The 24,198-nt window shown below is 38.9% G+C and overlaps 1 protein-coding gene across 4 annotated transcripts in view; it reads left to right on the top strand.

Moving 5' to 3' along the window:
• DOCK8 (dedicator of cytokinesis 8) overlaps window positions 1-24,198 on the top strand; it is a 194,651-nt gene that overhangs the window by 131,114 nt on the left and 39,339 nt on the right. For all 4 annotated transcript variants that reach the window (XM_054688877.1, XM_037491968.2, XM_037491966.2 and 1 more), the window contains exons 21-28: window positions 786-950; window positions 1,918-2,087; window positions 4,670-4,765; window positions 8,313-8,408; window positions 12,464-12,613; window positions 14,303-14,416; window positions 17,303-17,458; window positions 19,357-19,496. In XM_054688877.1, coding sequence (XP_054544852.1) covers window positions 786-950; window positions 1,918-2,087; window positions 4,670-4,765; window positions 8,313-8,408; window positions 12,464-12,613; window positions 14,303-14,416; window positions 17,303-17,458; window positions 19,357-19,496 — 1,087 coding nt within the window. The remainder of the gene's footprint in view (window positions 1-785; window positions 951-1,917; window positions 2,088-4,669; window positions 4,766-8,312; window positions 8,409-12,463; window positions 12,614-14,302; window positions 14,417-17,302; window positions 17,459-19,356; window positions 19,497-24,198) is intronic.

Raw genomic sequence — 24,198 nt, 5'->3', positions numbered from 1 at the left:
GAAATAGACACAGGACCCTGTGATTGGTTTCCCTTGAGACTTTTACTGGATGGCATCAGAGACTTTTGTGGAGGTGATGGGATTGTGCTGAGCACCAAAGGATTGGTGATATTTTGCAGGTAGGAGTAAGGAGGGCTTTCTAGTTTAGGGCAGCAGCATGAACAGAATCACAGGGGTGTGAAAGAATAGAGTGTAGCAGCTGATCTTAAGGGAAGTTGCATTTGAGCAGGAAAAAAGTGCAAGGTTGGATAAAAAGGGTGGAACCTCCAGAAGAAGTGAATGCACACAGACTTGTGCAGGTCCACTGTGGGGGGATGACATCGTGCAGACTTGTTTACTGTGATCTGTACACCAAGAATCCATGCTGTGTAACAGCACATTCTCATGGTGTGCATGAGAATCACCAGGGCGTTGTGTTAAATGCAGATTCTGACTCATTAGGGCTGGAGTGGGACCTAAGGGTCTGCATTTCTAGCATTATACAGATAACATCATTGCAGATTCCACTGGGTAATGCCCGTATATAGCATGGTTTAGAGAGGGGAGGATGTCTGGACAGACTCAAGTCTTTGTCATGAAAAGCCACAGCGCTGACAGGAGGAGGAAGATGAAGCAATTGTTTGCAGTAGTCAGAGCGGGCATGCTGGAGCCTTCTAAAATAACTCAACCCATACCAGGCTGTTTCTTGACCTACCTGCTTTGGTTGGTTAGTGCCTGGAGAACGTGCCACCTAGGGTTCATTAAGGACCAGCTGTGGGGCTATCATTTTTCTCTTGATTCCTCAGCCAATTTCTCCCAGTTTGCCTTCGAATCCGTGGTGGCCATCGCTAACAGTCTGCACAACAGCAAAGAACTGAGCAAAGACCTACACGGGAGGAACTGCTTGTTGGCCTCCTACGTGCACTACGTTTTCCGCCTGCCGGAGGTGCAGAGGGACATGCCCAAGTCAGGTAGCATCACCCTAAGTGTGGGGAGTCAAGGCACCCTCAATTCCCACCCCATTGCCACATCATTTAAAGTAAAATTGAAAAATGACATTTTCAGCATGACACAAAATTTCATGAATGCTGAAATCCAAAGTTTATTTCTAGACTTTCTCCCCTGCTTTCTTCCTCTCTTCTTTCCTCTTTTTATACTCTAAGCACTTACTTTGCCTCTCTATTTGATAATTCCTTGCTGGTCACTTACCCAGGTGGTAATTTCTGATTCAGTTGAAACTCTTCTTACAAAGATGAAGTGCATACCAAGGATGTCAGGATAATAATGCTAAGAAAATAATGTATATTTGATAGCAGTGGTAAGCAGTGGTTCCTGAATTTTTCACTATGAAAAAAATCCATTTTTCATTTCCCCCCTCACTAAACTTTTGAAACAATAAAAACCTATTTCTCCCAACTTGCTAATTACATACATAGGTAGTAATCAAGCAGACCTTTTGATCAGCATGGTATAAAAAGTATAACAAGTTCACAAAATTCCAAACCCAAATGAAGAAACTTGGCATTTTTCTACTTGTTATATGATCCCAACTAATGTTCGTTGGTGGGGAGGGGGGACTAAAACTTGTAAATCTGTTTACCCTATAATTTCATCAATTCTCTAGCAGAATGCAGCAAAATGTAGAGCCATATTCCTTACTTTTAAAGTAAAGAGAATAATATTAATAGTTTTTTTGTTTTTTGGTCTATTACTAGAAGTATTTTCAGTTCGCCACAGTTCTCATCACATCCTTTTGCCTTATACCCTACTTATCCCCAAAACATTGCCTTCCAGCCTCCACAAGCATTTGATACGAAGACCCTAATTCCAAGACCTAATCTAGTAGGTTTTCATTTCTACTCTCTACCCATCCCCTTTCAAGTCCAGTAATGGACTGATCTCCTTTCTGTTGGCATGTCTGCTCCTGGCGGGGTACAGGCAGCTCCACCGCTATCCCTGAGCCCCGCCACCGTACATTAGGACGCGTGTCTGCTGCCACTGCGAGTTCCAAGCTACTTCAGGCCCGGGTGATAAGCAGCAGTAATCCAGACCTTGCAGGGACACACTGTGCAGCAGATGAGGAGGTGAAGAACATCATGTCTTCAAAGGTAGGAAAGATGGCAAATCCTGGAAAGTGACACTGGCCTTTTACTAACTTGGAGAAGCAACACAAAATCAACCATTGCTGTTGCCTGTTTTTTGGTCCAATGCTTTAAGGCTCAGCTTTAGAGTTATTATTCTTTTCTTCTGAAATGATTAGAGACCATTCTGAAAGTTGCAGGGATAAGACTAGCAGTGGAGGACCTGCTTGGAACTAATGAACTCTATGACAAGTTTTTAGAGTGTAGCTGTTTAAACTCATGGAACCAATGAATACCCTGAATTTTATTTTCAAGCAGAAAAATATTTAGCTTTAATTTTTTTGATCCCTAGAAAGATTGTTTTTTGTGTTTCATGTCTGGTTTTTAGATTCATTAACACCCGTAGATTGGGTATCCTAAATAATAACCCCAAGGAGCAAAGCCAAATTTTATAAACAAGTAAAAACTGAGATGCTGAGAGTGTTGGTGATTTGCCCTAGATTGTTTTTCCTGCCATCAATTCTTTGCTTTTTTTGTGATAAAGTTTATAACAACTCTAGATTTATAAAAATTTTATGAATATAGAATAGTTCCTGTATACTTCACATTCCATTTCCCTTTTATTAATATTTTACATTAGAATGGGACTTTTGTCACAATTAATGAACTAATAATGATATTAGTATTAACCAAAGTTGATATTTATTCTGAGTTTCTCAGTTTTTTCCTACTGTTCATTTTTGGTTCTTGAATCCACAATATATTTTGTAATCATGTCTCCTTCAACATCTCTTGGTTGTGAAATTTCTTAAGGCTTTTCTTAATTTTTATGATCTTGACAGTTTTGATGATGACTGGTCAGGTATATTTTGTTGAATGTCTCTCATTTGTTGAATTTTTTTAAATTGTGAAATAATTCACATACCATAAGGTTCACACTTTTAAGTATATAATTCCATGTGGATTTTTTTTTTACAAAGCTACTAATTGTTAGTCTGAATTTTCTTTCCAGTTTCCCGTGGCCTCAGAATGGTTAAGCTTTTAAAGTAAAATCATTTGATTAGGATAAATCAAATCTAGATTTAGACTTAGTTTCTCTTATACAACTCACCCACTTGAGATGGTATGTTGTGAGAAAGGGAATCTGGAGACCAGGCTTGGCTCTGCGCTCTGACACCATCCAGCCTTTGGTCATGGGCAAGTCAGTTCCTGCCCTGGGTCTCACTTTCTTCACCTATACAGAGGTTCTGAACTCTGGCCGAACTTAAGAATCATCTAAAACACAGGGCCCAACCCTAGAGTGTTTGATGATTTATAAGTTACAACACATGAAATTATTGATATTCTACGCTTTTTTTTTTTTTACTTAAAAATCAGCCCAGGCATGTTCAGAAGCTGATTTGTACCAGTTTCTAAGAGCCAATTTTTAAATTTTCAGGAATTTTTGGAACCAGTTGTTACATACAGACATTATTAAAATTTAATTATATGAATTAGCAATTAAATAAAATATATTAAGAACTAAGGTAATTTAAATGCACTGTGGATTGTATCCTGAAACAGAAATAGGACATTGGGGGAAAAAACTAGTGAAAGCTGAATGCAGTCTGTGACTTGGTTAATGATAATGTGCGGATCCTAATTTCTTTGTTTTGATAAATGTTAAGATGGTAAGATAAAGGAAACTGAATGAAGGGAATACATGAATTCTCTATCCCTTTTGCAACTTGTCCACAAATTTAGAATTACTCCATTTTTAAAAGATAGTAGTCAAGCCTTATCCTTTCTGAATTATTTTACATTTTTCTCTTATCTTTATTTATGTTTGTTGTATCTGTATAGTGGAAATACAGTATAATCGTTTGCAACTATACACCTCCCAGATCTGTTGAGTGATGTCATGTCAACTTGAAATGGAAGGATTTACAGCTTGGACATTGGCAATTGTTACATATCAGTCCCTTCCCCTGAGAGTCGGCTGTTAACCAGCCACAAGCTCATGTTCAAGGTCCCTTTAAGCAATACCATCTTCTGATATCCCAGGAAAGAAATTGGTCTGCCACTATCATTAGCAATTTTGATCATTATGTTTTCCTTTAATAAAAGTAAAAATACTAAATTTCAATGTGGAGTAATGATTTTAAGAATTTTCTAATTATTTTGTAATTGGGAGAAATTATTGTCCAATTTCCTTTCAAAAGTGTTTTTTGATAAGGTGTTAAATTATGTATTAATGTATTAAATACAGAGTATAGGAGACTGGGTACACTACCACATTAACCCACTAAGAGGCACTGTTCCCACATGTTTTTTTCCTGCTGGCCCAGAAGGGACTACAGTTCAGTTAGTCTGGTTCTTAACTAGCTTTTAACTATAGATTGCTACATACATAACTGTTAATCATAAACAAATTGCAAGTAGATATAACTTTACCTTCTTTGCTTTGTTTCATATTCATTTGTGGCAGTTGTTTTACCTTTGTAACCAGAAAAAAAAATCAGTCAAGAAATATACTAAAAAAGAATTCTCAGATTGTAATTTCCAAGGTTGGCTCATCTTTCCAGTGAACACTGTTGGTTGACTGTTGTGTCGTGGTTTGTGTATTTCAGATTGCTGATCGTAACTGCAACCGGATGTCTTACTATAGCTCTGTCAATAACGATGTTCCCAGTTCCGCTGCAGTCCCCAGGCCAGTCAGCAAAAAGGTACTGAGCAGTGTGAGGATAATTTGCCTGTGCCCTCTCACTATGATTGAGAATAGACACGAAGGAGGCTCTCCTGCCTTATTCCAATTCTCCTGGCACACCCACACACACGGCTCCCCATTCACAGAGCTGGTACTTATCCCTCATTTTTTCACCACTAACTGCCTGGTAACTTAGTGGTTCACTGACTTTACCATGAATCAGAAGTACCTGGGTGGCCTGTTAAAACTCCTTTCTTAACCCAACCCTAAACCCAGCCCCACTGTCCCCCACCCCAACCCAATGTTTCTGATTCAATAATTCTATAGGGCCCCCCATTTTGCATTATCTAAGTAGTTCCCATCTGATGGTGGTCTAAGAACCACACTTTTAAGAACCACTGCATTAGCTTATTTTTCAATAAAAAGGGTACAGGACACAGTTCACCCTCAACAAAAGCCAGTGGCAATAATTAGTATGGCATATCAGAGCAATAGGAAATGCTTCCTTGTAATTCTTTCTTGTCAGTCTTACCTGTGAGTTCAGAAACTTTACATACAAGCTGCCCAACTGCTTACCAGAAATCGTTACAGTAACACAAGTCTCCAATCACAGTCACAGCCTGTGTGGGCTCAGGGGTGGTGAGAGAAAAGCTGTCCTTCCCAAGTTTTCTCCTCTGCCAGGCACCCAGAAGTCTCACCATTCTAGTAAGTTACTTAAGTTAACATCTTGAGTGTCTTTTAAGAGGTCTATTAAAGTGTAAATATGCTAATTGAAGGATAACACAGGAAACATTTGTAACTGCTAACACCTCAGGGAAATGGTTATTCAACAGGCTGGGGGGAAATGAGGCTCAGCAAGACTCACTTTGGACTGGGTAGGGGAAGGATTAGACATTGGGAGGCCCTAGTGGGACTGGCACTGGAAGACTGAAGTAATTCAGGCACCTAGGAGAGGTACCAGGCATCAGTCGTTTAAGTGAAAGAGGTGGTTAGATAGTGAAATAAATTTGTCACCTAGACTAGTGATTTGCAGTGGCTGGTTGTAAGTACCACTTTTTTTTTTTTTCTTAAACAAACATGATGTTATAAAATTTATTGTGAGCATAACCCAAATCTTAACATCAATGGATTAGTGAGTCATTTTTAACTGGTGAAAAGTAAAGTTCTCTTTCTTCGTCTTTTTCAAAATAAAAAAAACACTAAAAACAAAGTAGAAATTAGGAAAAAAAGAAAAGCCACAGTTTGCCTACAATCTGACTTCCCTGGCCTGATTTCTCAAGAGCACAGTCATGTTTGCTTTTGAGTTGTTTTGAGTTGACTGGTCATTGAAGTGACCAGCAGAGAATTGTTTCATCTTCAGAGGGAGGTTTAGCCAGTGTGTTTCCTTAATAGCTTGGCAAACAGGGTTTTTAGCTACCTGGCTATTTTCTATAACCTCTGGAGCACAGTGTTCTTGTTAATCATGTTGCCTGGTAAGCAGCATAAATTACTTTAAGAAGCAGCTTATCCTTCTCTAATCTCTTCTTGCCTTGCTGTAATAAGACTCTGGAAGTCAAACTGACCTATTTTTCAGAGGTTACATTTGAAGCTGCTCAGAGTGTGTCTTCCCTATAATGGGAAGATCCTGGTGTAGCCAGGTTACATTATGTCCTACTTGGACCACCTGCTAGATTAACACTCAGCTCATGCCTCTCCCAGAGGGGAGAACTGCACTTAAGATTCACCAGAAGACAAATGTGTTAACATTTTAAGATGATAAAGGTTTGACTTACTGGCAGAATGAAATGCAACAGACTGAGAAGCTGAAACACTTAAGCATTCTCCATTCACTACCTTAAACAGACTGGGAATACAAATAGTTAAAATACCCAGACATCTGCATGCAGATTTTCTGTTTGTCTCCTTTCAGGTTAGCTGAATAACTCTCACATTTTAATATACATAAGACTCAGTAAATTAGGTTGCGTGCATACTGTATATTATTGATAATTAAAGCTTTGCAAGGGCAATCTTTGCTATAATCAATTTTTGATTTGGGTGTTGACTTTCAAAGTTAGTGTCCATATAAGTCAGTACTTTGGGATATTATCTTAGGGTTATTCAAGTCGTGTTTGCTTTCTCATCCACTAAACAATAAACAGTGAGTTCATTCATCTGTATTTATTCTGGTTTTGTGGTTGTGAAATGAGTGAAATCCACACACAAAAAAAGTCCCAAGACATCATTTTGTGGTTAGCTTAGATGACAAGCCATCTCAGTTTGCCCAAGATCGAAGGGGTCTCTGGAATGCAAGGTTTATCATTTTAAGACATTCTCAGGCAAACTGGAATGTTTTGGTTTCCTGCCTGTATTTAGTCTTAATTTTTTCCTCTTTAAAACTGTTGTTTTAAGGAACAATTAACAAGTAACCAGATAAAGTAGGGAATGGGAAAGCTGCACATTTACTATCAAATAGTCAGATGACTTGAAGAGAAGTATAGACATAAAACAGAGCTGAGGAACTTTTGAGCATCTGACCCTACTAGGAATTTAGAATTTGTATGAGTTCAGGCTGTTTCCCACTCTTCTTTTTTTTTTTTTATAGAGGCATGTTTTTATTTATTTATTTATTTGTTTGTTTGTTTTGTTTATACATGCACTGGGCACAGTCAGAAGCGCGGGAGGGTGAGAGAACCCACCAGAGCCAGAGTGGGGAGCAGAGCAGGCAGAAGGACCGAAGTACACTGCTGAGGGGAGCAGCGGGTGGCAGGAGAGGTCTGAGCGCCATGTGGGACCCTCCTCCGGTGGCCGGGGAGCAGCCGAGGATCGAACCGGCGCCGCAGAGGGTGCGGGCAGCTTCGCAACACAGCACTCAACTGCTGTGCCACCGGGGAGGCCCTCCCACTCTTCTTTTTAATGCAGAAGATCTACTCATAAACCCATCTCATCACGCATCCCACGAAGCTATAGTGGGATTATAAAAACAATTGTCCAGTCTAAAAGGGAGTTTAGATATCATCTAGATAGTGCTTCTCTAAATGAGGGCCCCAGACCAGCATCACCTAGGAACTTGTGAGAAATGAAATTTCTCAGGCCCTGCCCCAGACCTATACAATATCTGAAACTTGGGTGGGGCACAGTGATTTTGTCTTAACAAGCCCTCAGGGCATTCTGATGCACATCAAATTTGAGAAGTACTGCTGCCAACCAACTGAGTTTCTGAATGAGAAAACTGAGGGAAAGAGAGAGGAGTGACTTGCACATGGTCACCCAGTGAATTTACAGCATAATCTAGAAGAAAGTCACAGAAGTCTCAGTTCGGACTGCTCACCCGAAATTCACCTTCACACACCTGTGCTGAGGCCATTTCTTCAAACCTAGCTTTGCTGCAAGGTACCACCACCAACTTCCCTAAATGTCCAGTCTCAGGTTACTTCAGTATTGACTTTGCTAACCACCTGTGGTCTCAGATATCTAGCCTCCATACCTCAGTCACTAACAAGCTATGACAATTGATAAAAAAGAAAAGAGTTGTTGGTGAATAAAGCACTTGTCATCAGTGACTGGTTTTTGTGGTTCTTGTCTAGCATTTCCATGAAGAACTTGCCCTGCAGATGGTGGTCAGCACTGGAATGGTGAGAGAAACGGTCTTCAAGTATGCCTGGTTCTTCTTTGAGCTTCTGGTGAGATCCGTACAAATTTCTATTTAAGCTCAGAAGGTATGAGAAGCATATTGCAGAGAAACAGTGATGTTTCCCATATCAGGAAATTATTACTGGAAGTTAAAGGATTTTATCATTAAAGCCGCTAAGAATAAGCATTTTGTCAATGACGGTAGAGGTGCTTTTTGCTAAATGAAAGAGGTATAAAACAATCACCAACTATGTGAGGATAAGAAGTACACTGAAATTTCGTGGTAGAGTTAGCTTATATTTACTGGCTTTATTTTTATCTTTTTCTTTATCTTCCCATTGTTTAACTTAGTATTCTGTTTCAAAGACAGAGCGAGGATGGGTGGGGGTGGGGGGAGGGATTGGGGTCAAAATAAAGGGGTTGCAATTGCTTGGGGAATATAAAAATAAAAAAATTAAATTAATAAATAAATAAATAAATAAAAAGAAAAAAAAAAAAAAAGGAGCGAGGGTAATAGACTTCTACCTGAGCTCTAGTTCATCTATGTAAGTTCAAGTCTAATAAAAACAGAACAATATTGAATAATAGGACATAGAAAAAAAGGGGGTCAAAGGAAACAAAAATAAAACATCCCTTGGGAAGGAAATGATGTGACATGCAACACGGTTAAGAGAAAGTTAGGTCCATGCCACAGAAGCAGGTCCAGGGGCTCAGATCCTTAGATTTTCACCAAGTTCCAGCCCCTTTCTAGTTTGAGAAAGGGTTAATTGCAACAGAATCAACTGGGGATGCTAATGAAAATTAAACAATTTCTCAGACCCTTCCTAGAACTTCTGAATGCAAAAATGGGGTGCAAGCCAGAGTGTGCACCTGTCTTCCCAGGTGGCTTCTAAGCACGACGAAGATCCACAGGTCTGTACCACCTCTGCTCTGTGAAGCATAAACAGAGATAGGGGTCTTTTGGAATTTGTACCAATGCAGCACCAGGATTTTGCTTTCTGAACACCAAGCTGATTAAGATTGGAGACTAATGTTCACATTATTCTTAGGGCATTAGGGCATTAGGGCATTAGCTGTGTCCAGAAAATGGACTATCCGTACAACTCCTTCTTGAGGCATGAAAAGAATCAAAACCAAGACTTCATGCCCTGTAAATACTGTTCTACGTAATATCCCACCTACCATCAATCGCACCATAAATAAGGTTCACCAGGCTCATAATCCATCTATAGATAATTCATAAAATTGATCCTAAACTGAGTTCATCTATCAGGTTGCAAATAAAAATTCGGGTAAGATGCAAAAGCTAAATTTGATATTGTAGAATCTCATAGAACAAAGTCCCAAAGGAAAGTACTGCTCCCGTTCAAAGATGTTTTGTGTCATTTGCTCACACATACATCTGTGTGCATACATACCACGCCTTAGTCACACATACACCTGTTGCATGTCACATTATTTCCTCCCCACAGCCATTCTTAGATCTTATTTAATAAATGCTGTAGTTGTTGGACTGGAAAACCAAACCGCTGGATGGTGGTTTTCGAATACTGAAACATGAGGGTTTGGAAGCCCTTTAATACTTCCTTGTAGGCTCAGTTAAACCCTGTGAGATAACTAGTCTGAGGAATTATCCCCATTGGGCACACAAGAAGCCAAGACTTTGTTCAACCCTCCCAGCTAAAGAGGAGGAGAGCCCCAATTCTAAAATGTGTAAGTAAGCCCAGGCTTTTCTGCACTTTGCCTCTCCTTAGAAACTCAAATTTATAAACATTTTCATAAAACATATTGACAACATGCAAAAATCTTATTTTCAATTGTAGTGCAGTGCTGCAGCCCAAGGATAGGAAGGCCTAAGAGGTGTGTTCCATGGAGATCAGGTTAAAAGTTAGACAGAGAAAGGCAAGTAAGGGATCCAGGGATTGTGGTGGAGGCAAATGGAAAACAGTAGCCTGGCCAGAACTTTGCGAGAAAACTGATCTCCGACTCAGTCTCCATGCATTGTTTGCGCATTTGCCTTATGGATGCCCAGGAAGTTATTTAAAAACCAAAATGTTTTTTTCCCAAGCAGCTTAAAGAGAAAGACATGACAGCCTCTGTGGGCTTAGCCAACAATGCAGGCGGTTTAATACCCTTCAGTTGTGTTAAAACCCAAGTGCTAATGAACAACCACTTTGGCATCAGAGCTGTTGAGCACAGTCCTTGGGCAAATTTCACACTTCCTAATGAATAAATCCCTGTGCTTCTAGAAACTGCCGAGCCATACTCTGGCGACTTAGAGGTAAATGGCTGACCTAGTTTAATTACTAAGGACACATAGTTTTGCATCAAGAGGTTCTTTAGAGTTATCCCTGCTTCAAATGAGGTACAAAAGCCAATATGGGGGGAAATATTTTCCTGCTTTACCCCGCCCTATGAATAATGGGATAAGCATCCACTGATATTTCTATTGGATGTTCCTCCCTGGAGATCTGAAGGACACAGTAGCTGGCAAGTTGCTGAGAGCTGAAAAGAGGCACTTGAAAGTGCAGTATTGTGAGAATTATTTATTTGGTTGTAGCATGGCCAAACTCAGCAGGCAGGAGCTGAATACAACAGTGCGTTCTAAAAGTCTGGTACTGAGTTAGGTGAGCCAGAAAAGAATCAGGATTGGTGTGGTCCAAAACAAAGAAACCTTGTCTTCATGGGTTCTTTGTTAGGAATGTCATGACAGACACTTTTGTCAGAAAACATGGGGTCCAGTTCCTACTCCTCATTCAGATTCTTCCACCAAGTGTGTGAGACTCTGAGGGGTAGGACCGGTCCCTGTGTCTTGAACTCACTGAAGAGAACCCATGGTTCAGACACTAGGCTTCAGAATTTTATATTCTTAGGTCTTCCCCAAGCTGGCCCTGGCATTATCCTAAAACTCATGAAACATAACACCTATGTTTCTGTTTTTCTCTTCTTATTTTACATTCTTGTTGTTTTTTTATCTTTGTCTCAGCAAAATGAAAATTGCCAGATCTGCTTTTTTAGAAACAAATCTGCTGTTCATACATAAAAGTTCTCCCATATTAGCTCTTGTGGCTAGAGGTCATTTTCCCCGTACAGTTTTCTTTGTTCCCTCTCCTAACCCTAACCTAGGGGGTCAGCTTCAAGCAAATGTAGGCAGTTTAATTCCCAGGGCTATTTCTATTTACATTGACTCTGACCAACCAGGATACAATCATGAAAATGACCGCAGAGGGTAGGAACCCACCACAAGGACCCCCAGCTTTTCCCTTCATACTGTCTTTATTATCTCTAAGCATCTAATAGGATGAAATGTAAGCCTCAGACTGTATCAAAAGGGGGTTGTATTGATCCAAGAATCTCCTGGCCCCAGGAATAAGTCCAAAAAATAAGCACTATCTTGATTTGAAATTGCAGCAGGCATTGAGCCAGTGTTCTACCACCAGTTGACGAAATTTTTATTCAATTACGTGTGTATGTAAATATAAATACATATAAGTTGATCGGTCAAAATGCAGAACATAATTTCTCTTGGAGGCAATGTTCCAAATAATTTCCAGCTAATATACTGCAGAATTGTTTCTAGAAAAACTGTGCTCCCCTTTCAACTGGATATCCAAGATAAGAGGAACACGTTTTCACTCTTCTCCTTACTATAGTTTCAGGACAGAGATGACTTCAATTCACATGAGAAATAATATCATAACAGCTTCTTTTAATGTAATGTGTTGTGTGTCGTGACAGTGACGCCTATGTGGCTCTGGGAGCCCAGCCCAGGTCTGCCTTCCCGCATGGAGGCAGTTGAGGGAATGGGAGTCTTATGACACTGTAGCTAAAGAATTCAGCTCCCTGGCTTTGTCCACAACAAGAAGGGAGTCCCCTGACTTGGGGTCATGAAGAGGACACCCTTCCCACCTCCTGCCACCATGGTAACCATTTGTATGTCAGGCGCATTTTTTAGTGCAGAGCCTGCTCAAGCTACCACCCGCACAGATAAAGTGTTAGTGAGTCCATTGTGAATGAGCTTTTCTTCCAGTGTTTTCCTCTTTTCTACAGTGTACAAGCAGGTCACCAATTTTTCGTGTTGACATTTCCTTCATCCCCTCTGTAGGTGAAAAGCATGGCCCAGTATGTACATAACATGGATAAACAGGACCATTCTCGGAAGACACGTTTTTCCGACCGTTTCCAAGATGACATAAGGACTATTGTTAATGTGGTCACCTCGGAGATTGCAGCCCTTTTAATAAAACCTCAGAAGGTAACTGTGTCATTTTACTCTACTTTCTAAATATCTTGCCTTGAACATATGTTATTTTCATAATCCAAGAAAAATAAGCATCCTCTTAATACAGTAATTAAAATATAACTAGTTGACTAAAAACAGACTAAAAACACGACTAAAAACAGAATGTTATGTTGGATTGGACCCTAGTATGGTGTCACAGGATTGCTATAAAGAAATTACAATGGTTGAAATTGTGGTATCCTTGTAGATATAGGAGACATCATTCTTCTTCCTAGGAAATACACCCTGAAGTATTATGGGGTAAACAGGCAGGATATTGGCAATCAAATCTCAAATGGTTCCAAAAATTTTTGTGTGTGTATGTAGAGACAATGATAAAGCAAATACAGCAAAATGTCAAGTATTGGTGAATTCCAATTAAAGAGCATACAACAGATCTTTGTACTATTTTTGTACCTTTTCAGTACATTTGAAATTATTTCAAAATAGAAAGTTTAAAAATAAATGAAATAAAACAAAAATTTGAGGCAGCAGTCATCATAATCAATGCTTTTATGATTGTGAAGAGTTTGTACAGTTCCAAGTACGCCAGAGAAGATTTTCATTTGGTTATTTCTCATGGCAACCTTTGTGAGAGCCGACAATGGTAACTCCATTTTGGCAGACATGAAAATTGATGTACAATGAGGTTGATAAACTTTCCAAAAGTTACACAGCTAGAAGCAAAGCCAAGTCTGAAGATCCCAAGTCTAGAATAGTCAGTTAAATAAGCTGGCCAGGAGTGGCCCAGGGAGAAGATGCTGAGAACTTGAGGGCTTGCCAATCAGAGACACTGTGGAAACTTCTTTAACAGGTTTCCATCCATCCCAGTGGCTAGCAGTATGGCCTGAATTGGCAGGTTGAACGTTGTAACAGAAAAATATTTTCAAGTCATATTTTCTTAGTGTCAGAGAAAAGTCTGAGGATAAAGGACATAAACATGAAAAAAATGAATCCCTTACTGCTCTGAAGTGTTGTAAAATCCCTCATAAATATGAGCACTGGGAGGTAATAAAAACAAAACCCTGGTCTCATTTCATGCAAGAGTCCCCTCTACCATGTACGACTGTGACCTCTCCTAGGCTAGGGTTGCTGCTGTCTAATTGGAAAAACAAATTCCTTAGGTAAAACTGATTTTTTTTATCCTTTAAATTTCCTTAACAGTCTTTATTATCTATCTCATTGACTATAATGATATATTTCAAGTTAATTTACTCAAAACTGTAGCTACCAGAATAGACTAAATTATGGTTAAATCATATGAAAAAATATGAGGCAGCCACTAAAAATTAGTTTCTAAAACATGTTAAAAATGTAGAGAAATATCCCTATATAATGTTGAATGAAAAAATTCAGGACCCAACTTTGCACATAGAAAATAAGCTCAAGTATATATATATGAATTTAAAGAAAAAAGATTGGAAGGAATGTAAATAAATATTAACCACAGATGAAGAATTATCTGACTCAATGCAACACACATCAATGAAGGACTAAGTTATATTTGCTGTGATTTTACAGACTTTTCCCAGTGTTTCTCTGAGGAAAGTGGATGAAAAAAAAAAATAGTCCCTGCCTCTCTCAATTTACCCATCAGGGTCCTGAGATTTCATGACATGGGTTCACCACAGAATGACTTGGGTGTTTGTGTCTGTGTTTAAGGAAAATGAACAGGCAGAGAAGATGAACATCAGTCTGGCTTTCTTTTTGTATGACCTTCTCTCACTCATGGATCGTGGCTTTGTGTTTGACCTCATCAAACATTATTGCAGCCAGGTGAGTGTTCCCTCCAATGTAGCCATGTGGCTCCTGGTTCCTTCTTGTCCAGTCTGATGTCTGTGCCATGGTGTGCTGCCTTATTCATTGCCAAATTAGGAAGCTTGACTCTGGGTTTTGCAGTGCATTCCTCATGTTGTTTGTGCAATGGCTATCCCTTAGACACACCGATATGCGTGGATTCCTGGAGCATTTACCAACCCAGAACATAGGGGCCAACAAGTTAAGCTATGGGAGCTGAAATTTGATAGTGATATATTCTGCTTTGACATTTAATTTGACATTTAACAGAGATTTCATGCCTATAGCATTTAGTCTTTGACGGGTCTAGACTTCTAAGTATGGGGTATCTTTTCACAGGAGAAGGAATTTGGTAACATATCAAAGTTAATTAGAATCCAGGGTGGGAGATTATGATTAAACTGATTTAGCAGAATTCTTACAGTTGAGGATATGCCCAAGGCTGGGTCTACTTGAAAAAGCTTAGAGGAGCCTGACTAGAGTTTGTCCCAGGATAGAATATTTGTCACAGCTCACGTGGGCAGTTTCCATTACCAACGGCAAATGGAGCAGTCAAGATTACATTTCTACCTGCCCTGCAAATCTACACTTTAATTTATTCTTTTGCTTTTCTTTCTTTTCTCTTTTTAGTCCTTTCCTTTTCTTATAAGTTAGAATGTACTTCTAATTTACTGTCTCTTTGTCCCTGATTCCCGTCTTAGCTCCCAGGGAGTTTTAAACTAGGATTCTGGAGACCTATGTTCTAATTCTGATGATGCCATTGAACACCTCTGAGATTCAATATCTGGAGAAGAAACTTCCTCACCTCATCTTCCTAACCTTCTAAAATAAAAACTGGCTTAGATTTATCCAGGTTTTATTGCCATTTTCTATGCTCTATATCTGCCAGTGACATCCTTGGATATTGCTTAGCACATTTAATAGCACTCACACCTAAAATGATCTATCAGTGGTGATTTAATCCTTTGTTCCCAGCTATCTTGATATAGAATGAACATCAAACCCAAGTCATGTTCTGTTCACTTGAAGTCCTCAGATTTTATCATTTTTCATAACCTGATTCAAACATCCTGTCATGTTTTCTGTCATTGATGGACTTTTGACAACAGGTATAATTTAATATTTTATTAACAGTCATGAACAATAGACAAATCTACTTTTCAAGTGTTCTTGTTGCTTTCTTTTTTTTAAGATTTATTTATTTATACATAAAAGAACTGGGGTATAGGTCAGAGGGGCAGCAGGGTAAGAGGATTCATCAGAGACAGAGGGGGGAACAGAACAGCCAGACTGAATGAAATACACTGCTGAAGGGAGCAGTAGGCGAGACAGGAGAGGTCTGCTGTGCCATGTGGGTAGGCCCCTGGCCATCTGGGATCAAACTCGTGCTGCAGAGGCTGAGGATAGCTTCATAGTGCTGTGTTTAACCCCTTATGCCACTAGGGAAGCCCTCTTGTTGCTTTCAATGTGCCACTGAGTTCACACCCATCCCTTGGGTAAGGCCACTAAAGCTACAACCATGGGTCTTGACCTTTGGGAAGAATGTTTCAGGAACTCTAGCCTACTTCACTCTTCTAAACATCACTAAAATTATTTTTGAAATTTCTGTCTCTGATGAAATCTCAAGGGATGTATGAAAGGTACCTGTAGTGTGGCCTTCTTTCAAGTGCACATATCTTGAGCTTTCAAGTTATAATAGCTAACTTGACCCAACAACCCTTTCTGTGAGTGGCCAAAAGGTGGTGGGTATATGACCAAATTCTAATCAGTTCAAATTGCTTATCACCACATTGGTGCTGAGTCAGCCAGCAATGCACATTGACAAGAGTGGGGTTCTGGTAACTGTTCTTAAACACAAGTCATGTTTTATTTTTTACATAATACTTAATAGTATTCATTTATTTTATGTAAATGTGTAGCAATGGATTGATTTTATAGACAAAAATGCTTCATTACACATGACATCTCCTAAAATGGCTAAAAATATGTGCTCATTAAATTATACAATTTTGAAAAATGCATGAAGAGGGGTCTTGTCCTTTTACAAGGTGACATGTTTGGTTTCCCATCTTGGGCAGGAGGTGTTGATATGTTGAAAAGCTTAAGGTCCACCAAGTTCATCTTTTCCCTAATTTTCAATAAGAGAAACTGCCGCCATGTCTCAGTCCAGAGAATCTGAGTTCTTCAGTTGTCAGCTTCTGTGAGGGAATTAGAAATCACTTCCAGATTGTCATCTTTGTCAGCTTTCGTTGAGTACATGGTTTGTTTGTTTAAGGGTAGATTTTTTTTTCCTGAAAACTCTTCCAACATTTGTTTCTTTCTGCATTCTTCCACCTCTCACACTACATACTTTCCTATGTAATTTGATGCCTTTTTCTAGGAGGCTGGTTTGAGGACTTCCCAATGGGATCTTTAATTAGAATCTACAAAAGAACACTATGGCATTAAAGTCATCCAGTCATAGTCCATTAGTTCTGTGTGGTCCCTTGTGGGGTCAGTTCCTTTCATTTAGCTTCTCCGACACAGTGGGGTTTTGCAAAATTAATTATATTATATTACATGAAAGATACACTTCCAGATTATTTTCAACACAGACTTGCTATGGTATTATAGATTTGACAAGGGTAGGGGTCAGAGCAAGGATCCTCATTTTGGATAGCAGTTAGACTAGAATCATGAAGGGGTAGTAATGGATGATAATTATTGGGTCGCCCTATAGTATAGAGCTTGCTATCTGTTGTGCCATTAATTTTTATTAAATTGATTGTTTTAAACTTGGTAGAAAGGATAGTTTTGTATCATTCAAACTCAGCTTCATTCATTTTATAATAAATGCATCTTTTCTGTTTTCATTTTTCTTCCCAGCTGTCAGCCAAGCTTAACAACCTTCCAACGCTCATTTCCATGAGGCTAGAGTTCCTGAGAATTCTCTGCAGTCATGAGCATTACCTCAATCTGAACCTCTTCTTTATGAACGCTGATACTGCTCCAGTATCTCCCTGTCCCTCCATATCTTCTCAGGTAATCAGCTATTGAAAAATGTAATTAGCTTAGCTTAGTCATTTATTTCTATCGAGGTTGGACTTAGTAGTTAAAAAGAAAAACGTGTCATTCACACCAGATCAATTGATCCAACTATACACAGAATGCCACCCAAAATTGTACTTTCTAACTCAGCATTTATAAATTAAGTGGTTACTTCTTGAGCTCAAGGGTCCCTGCTGAGGCCAAGGAGCGCAAAGGAGCCTAAATATTATGACAATTTAGGAACTTGTAGAAAAGTCACTTACCTTCCTTTGTCTGACATTAATCATCTTTCCACTTTAGCGTAATATCCTTTGCCTTTCCTAAAACTAAGCACCACTAACAATATATGTAATTTCAGTTTCTTTTGTATTGATTCCAAAGTGATCTAATAGTGGTTTTTAACAGGGATATTTTAATCTTTTAACTATCCTAGAATGTTTTACTGATACTGTGTTATAGAATGGAATTCAGCACCAGATGCATCTTGAATTATATTCCAGATAACTTAGTTCTTCACGCGCAAAAAAAAAAAAAAAAAAAAAAAAAATCTCATCATAAACTAGGCAAATGGCCTGTTTTATAGAGAGTGTTTTACTGACAAATTTTTTTTTGACCAACCAAGAAAAGTAACATTTGTCTTAGTATTGAGACAGAGAGCTTTGACCCACTTGGTCAATCTTTTTTTGTAGAACAGTGTTTCACAAGTTACATTCAGTAGGGGCCAATTTTCACAGGAGAAGAAATATTATCCAAAGTAAAGTAAGCTTTGGAAGCCCTGTGTTAAAATGTTTCTTTGCACTGGGACACCCTGTGGTCCCTAATTTGTTCATGTAAATTGTAAATGCCAAAGGTGCAAAGGTGCGAAGAAAGAAAAAGAAGGAAGTATGTCATAAACAATATTTCCAAAGTGATTTGACTATGGAGACCTTTTTATTCCCTCCCCCCCCCCCGCACTTCATCTGTTTCTCAAGGGGCTAGGGCCCCCTAGAAAAACTTTAAAGAAATGCTGTTTTCTACTTATAGGGAACAAATCCCTAGCTCAGAACAACAGGCAAGATTTCTCAATACTAAGTTCTATTTCTATTGCATATTACTTGATACTAATACAAAGGTGAAGGTCTGTGTTAATAATTAAAAACAAATCTTAGCCATTCGTGCAAGATGACACAATCCACATGATTGTCATAATGTGCATGGAGAAAGATGTGACTTAGAAGCAGCAGTTCCAAATGTGCTAACTCTTCCATAGGTCCCCTCCCATGTTTCCCTTCTGCAAACTCCAGAACAGAGCCCAGCCTTACCAGACCAAAAAGCATTTCCACACACTGTTAGATTCTCTTATTGAAATAGAAAGTGTGCCCCCCAGAGAAGAACACTGAATTCTCTAGGAATGGTAAAACTGATACTTCCCTGCCTGACACAACTTCTATCAATAGTTCCTGGCCAGCACAATTCAGATAATGTGCATCAGCCATGCTCATAAATGCAGCTGAGTAAACAAGGGTCCAAATACAGGGCCCTGTTCTACAAGAATTGTCTGCTCAGAGCTCCAGGAATAGATGTAGTTTGAATTTCCCTAGCCAAATGTTGTCCTGATATTTTATATTCAACTTCTGATTTGGGGTGGGAAAGGGATTGTTACTCACTTTTTGGCAAAAACTGAACCATTTGTCTCATCTTTCACAATTGACAGTCCTCCAGCTGTGGGGCTAGGAAAGCAAAGTGATCACTCTCTGACCTGGTTTCATTATCTATCATGTGGGGCTGCTAATGGCACCTACCCACTAGGTAGTGCCGACAAAGTCTGACTGTAGCCTGTCCTTAATATACTCACCATTGCGATTTTAGTTTTAGCTCTTGTTGCTCATAAAACTGCCCTTTGCATTGTGTAGAACTCCAGTTCCTGCTCCAGTTTCCAGGACCAAAAGATTGCCAACATGTTTGATCTGACTTCTGATTACCGCCAGCAGCACTTTCTCACTGGACTTCTCTTTACTGAACTATCTGCTGCCCTGGATTCTGAAGGGGAAGGGTATGTTTCTAACATTTAAAATGGAATACAAAATGAAAAAAAAAGTTCTTTACTACAGTTAGCACTCCAAATTCTCATGCTTGATAAAATATACTACTTACCAGTTCCTACAAGTAGAAGCACCAGTGTTTTGAGAAAATGGAGCTGATAGGAATGTGGGAAGGCACAGGGGAGTGAGATAAACCAGACAATGGCTTTTTTCAGTCACTTATTCATTGAGAAGAATTTACCGATTCTATTGCAGCAGGTTTCCCAGGGATACTTTGATTTGTGAACTCCGGAACAAAGCTGTATTAAACAGAAGCCCCTGAGTGGTGTGTGTGCACACAGAAGCAGCAGTAAGGTGTTACTTGACTCAAGACTGACAATGGAAAAACCACTGATGGGAGAGTAATTGCTTAGTGTACAGTTAGATTTTTTGCAGAGACTTTCCCGGGCTAAGAGAGATGCCACCAGTCTCTTACAAATTCCTCCACTTTCTATAAACCCTGTCACCCAGACCATGTGACAGTGTCTGTCCTTGAAGGCAATAGACAAGGAGGGTGGCAGCCTACTCTCTTTGTCCTTCTTTCCATATGCTGCAATTATTAACAGGATCATAATGCCACTGCCTACCTGATTGGAAGAAAGGAGCCAATGCCATTCCAAATATCCATTCTACTCAACAGTCACTGAGAGTCTGCAAGGGGGGCAGACATTACTGAGTGTTAAAGGATGTCAGAAATACATTGGTGCACAAAATGAAGTTCTCTGCCTCCATAGACCTTAAATACAGGTTCTCAGCTCCAAAGACCATAAAAAATAGACAACAGGCCTCCCTGGTACATGGGGGAATAAGTCTCGGCACTATCATGCTTTCACTGCTGCGGACTGAGTGTCATCCCTGGCCAAGGAGCTAACCCACACATGGTGCAGCAGACCTCTCCTGCCTCACCAGCTTTTCCCTTTAGCAGTGTATTTCAGTAAATCCACCTGTTCTGCTCCCCACTCTGTCTCTGGTGAATCCTCTCACCCTCTGTACCTCTGGCCTACACCCCAGTTCTTCTATGCACAAATAAATAAATCTTTAGAAAAGAGACAATTTAGGCTCAACTGTTTTGGTGTTCAGATTAGGATCACAGAATTGAAGGAACTTGCCGCAAGTTACATAGCAGAACTAGATTCAGAGCCCTGGGTCCCTGACTTATGCCATACTGTCTCCCTGCCTAGGAACCTGTTCCTACAGCTTCTGCAGTCTCTTTCCCCCCACCAAAGATCTTTCTAGAATAAAGTATGCTGATTAGTGGCAACATTGCTATATGTCACACATTTTTGTATAACTAGAAGTTCTCAAATTCCCTCAAAGTGCCTATTGAAGGAAACACAATGTCCCTGTGTGAAACAATTACAGGAATATATTTGAGTTTATGTAATTGTAATAACGAGTATATTCTAAGTGCTTTGCCCATTCTGATATTGCCTAACCCTATGTTTGTGTCTGTCTCCTAGTGGGTCAGAGTGGGAAATCTCTTGTTCTTACCTCTAAATTCCAAAAACTCAGATCCTGAACATATTCTAATTATTCAAGGCTTCAGTTTGATCCTCTTCTTTCAACTCCAACTGAATTCCTTTCAATTTTCTCAACAGAACTTTCTACCCAATAGCTAACATGAATCTCCATAGCAACACAAAGTGCCCTGACCCATATGCTGATAAGGAGGTTTGAGCACAAAGAAAATTGCATTTATACACACACATACATACACACACACACACATTCTTTTCCCTAATTGTCCTTTAATAGCACTGCTTTATGTAATTCCTGGAAATACCGTTTAGTATTTACATTAGTAGTAGTTTTTATTTCCCATTTCCTATCAACAGGGATATTTAGGGGAAAAGCCCTGACATCTCCTTGTAAAATTGTTGCTGTTATTTCACTAGCAGCAGAGTAGAGTATGTTCAGAGGTCATTCTTCAAACATACACACACACACAGAGTATCTTTTCTAGCCTCCCAAGTGTAACTAATTAAAACTGTCACTCTTTTGGTAATATGATAAACCCTGGTTGCCAAATTGTCACATACTCTTCTGGAAAGTTATTAGAAGTACTGTCACAGACTTTGACACCTGAGCTAAAACCCCAGAAAAATCTTATCTTTAAAATATTTCCTCTTGGCCAGTACTTCCTTTTGCTGTCCACTCAGTAAACTCACCAACACCTGCCCATCTGTGGTACAAGGGCCAGTGAGATACATCTCAATTCCTGGAAGGAGCCTAAAAAGAGCCCCAACTTGGTTTCCAACAGGTCTCCCTGGAACCACCCTTACTTGGGAATCCCCACTAATGTCCACGTATCATTATATCCACAGTGTTTCTCAGTCATAAGGACACTATCTAGCATCTTTATGTTAAGCTACCAAATGTCTAAAGATGAATTATTTCCAATTTTTCACACACTTTTCTAAAAATTTGAAGAGTGGAGAGCACTTTGCAGCTCATTTATGGAGGCCAGGGTTATCCTGATGCCAAAAGCAAACACAGGCTTCACAAGAAAACTACAGACCAAGATGAACTGAGATGTAAATATCCTTAACGAAATACTGACAAACTGAATCCAACAACATATATAATGAAATATACACTATGGTCAAGTCGGATTTTTCCCAGAAATACAAGAAATGGTTTAACATCTGAAAATTAGTTGATTATATATAATATACCATCTGAATAGAATAAAGAATAAATATTTCAATAGATGAAGAAAAGCATTTGACAAAATCTATCCCCCTCCTGATAAAAAACAGTTCACAAACCTTATAGGAATAAAAGAGCATTTCCTCAACCTGATAAAGTACACATATGAAAAACCCAGAGCTAACTTCATACTGACTAGTGAAAGACTGAACACAATTCTTCTAAGAGTAGGAACAAGAATGTCCACTCATCATATTTTTTTCAACACTGTACTTTACCTGAGGCAATTAAACGAGAAAAAAAGATAAAAGATACCCATACAGGGAAGGAAGAGGTTATCTCTATTCCCAAATGTTATGACTTGTAGAACATTCTAAAGAACTCACTAAAGAACTAATAAAAGTGGGCCTCCCTGGTGGCGCAGCGGTTGAGCGCGGGGTTGCCAAGCTGCCCGCAGCCTTGCAGCGCCGGTTCGATCCCCGGCTGCTCCCCGGCCACCGGAGGAGGGTCCCACATGGCGCGCAGACCTCTCCTGCTGCCCGCTGCTCCCCTCAGCAGTGTACTTCGGTCCTTCTGCCTGCTCTGCTCCCCGCTCTGGCTCTGGTGAATTCTCTCACCCTCCCGCGCTTCTGACTGTACCCACTGCTTGTATAAATAAATAAATAAATAAATCTTTAAAAAAAAAAAAAAGAACTAATAAAAGTAATAAACAGTTCAGCAAGTTTGCAAGATCAATATGTAATGAATATTTTATACAAGTGTGTATTGTATTGAGGAACAATATATATTGTATTGAGGTACAATACACAAATCAGTTGTATTTCTATAATTTTATGATGAATGATCAAATGAAATAAAGAAAATTCCATTTAAAATAGTGTCCAAAAGAATAAAATTCTTAATAAATTTAACAAAAGAAGTATAAAACTTGTAAATTGAAAACTACAAAACACTTTGGAAAAAAATAAAGACCTATATAAATGGAAAGATATGACATGTTAATCTCAGAATATTTATTATTGTTAAGATTCAGTAATCCCCAAATTTATGTAAAAACTCTGTGTAATTCCTCTCAAAATTCCAACTGGTTTCTTTTATAGAAATTGTCAAAACCATCCTAAAATTCATGCAGAAAATCAAGGAGCATAATATAGCCAAAAAAATAAAACCTTAAAAAAGAAAAACAAAATTGGAGGATTCATATTTCCTGATTTAAAACTTACAACAAAGAAAAAGTTTTCAAGGCTATGTGATTGTGAGGTAAAGATGGACATGTAGATCAATGCAATTGAATTAAGAGTTCAGAAATAAGTCCCCATTTGTAGTCAATTGATTTTGACACAGGTACCAAAATAGTTCACTGGGAAAATAATGGTATATTTAACAAATGGTGTTGGGACTAATATATACCCACCTTCAAAAGACTGAAGGTGATCTAACATCTTGCCATATGTAAAAGTTAAATCTGGATGAAGGACACTCTGTAAGAGCTAAAAGTATAGAAATTTTAAATGAAATCATAGGGATGATCTTCTGAAATTGGATTAGGCGGTTTCTTACCTCTGACACCAAACAGTATGAAACACAAAAGAAAAATATAGATATTAGACTTCATTAAAATTAAAACTCCTGTAATTTATAGGATATCATCAAGAAGTGAAAAGAATGCAAAGAAAGTGAGAAATTACTGGCGTATCCTAGACCTAATAAGGGATTTATATCTAGAATATATTTTTAAAAACCTGCAATTTAGTAATAAAAGAACAAACAATCCAGCTTTTAAAGGGCAAAAAAATCAGAATAGACATTTCTTCAAAAAAGATATGACCAATAAGTACATGAAAAAGATGTTCAACATCATTAGACATCAGGGAAATACATATCAAGACCAGTGAAATTCCTCTTCTAGCTTAGTTCCTTCAAGCTTCTATAACAAAAATCCCATAGACTGGGTGGCTTAAAAACAACAGAAATTTATTTCTCGCAGTTCTGGAGGCTGAGAAGTTCAAAATCAAGGCCTTAGCA

The sequence above is a fragment of the Talpa occidentalis genome, unplaced genomic scaffold, assembly GCF_014898055.3.
Source record: "Talpa occidentalis isolate TD23 unplaced genomic scaffold, MPIMG_talOcc4v2.1 talOcc4.7, whole genome shotgun sequence".
Taxonomy (NCBI): Eukaryota; Metazoa; Chordata; class Mammalia; order Eulipotyphla; family Talpidae; genus Talpa; species Talpa occidentalis.
This window is presented reverse-complemented; position numbering and strand designations above follow the sequence as displayed.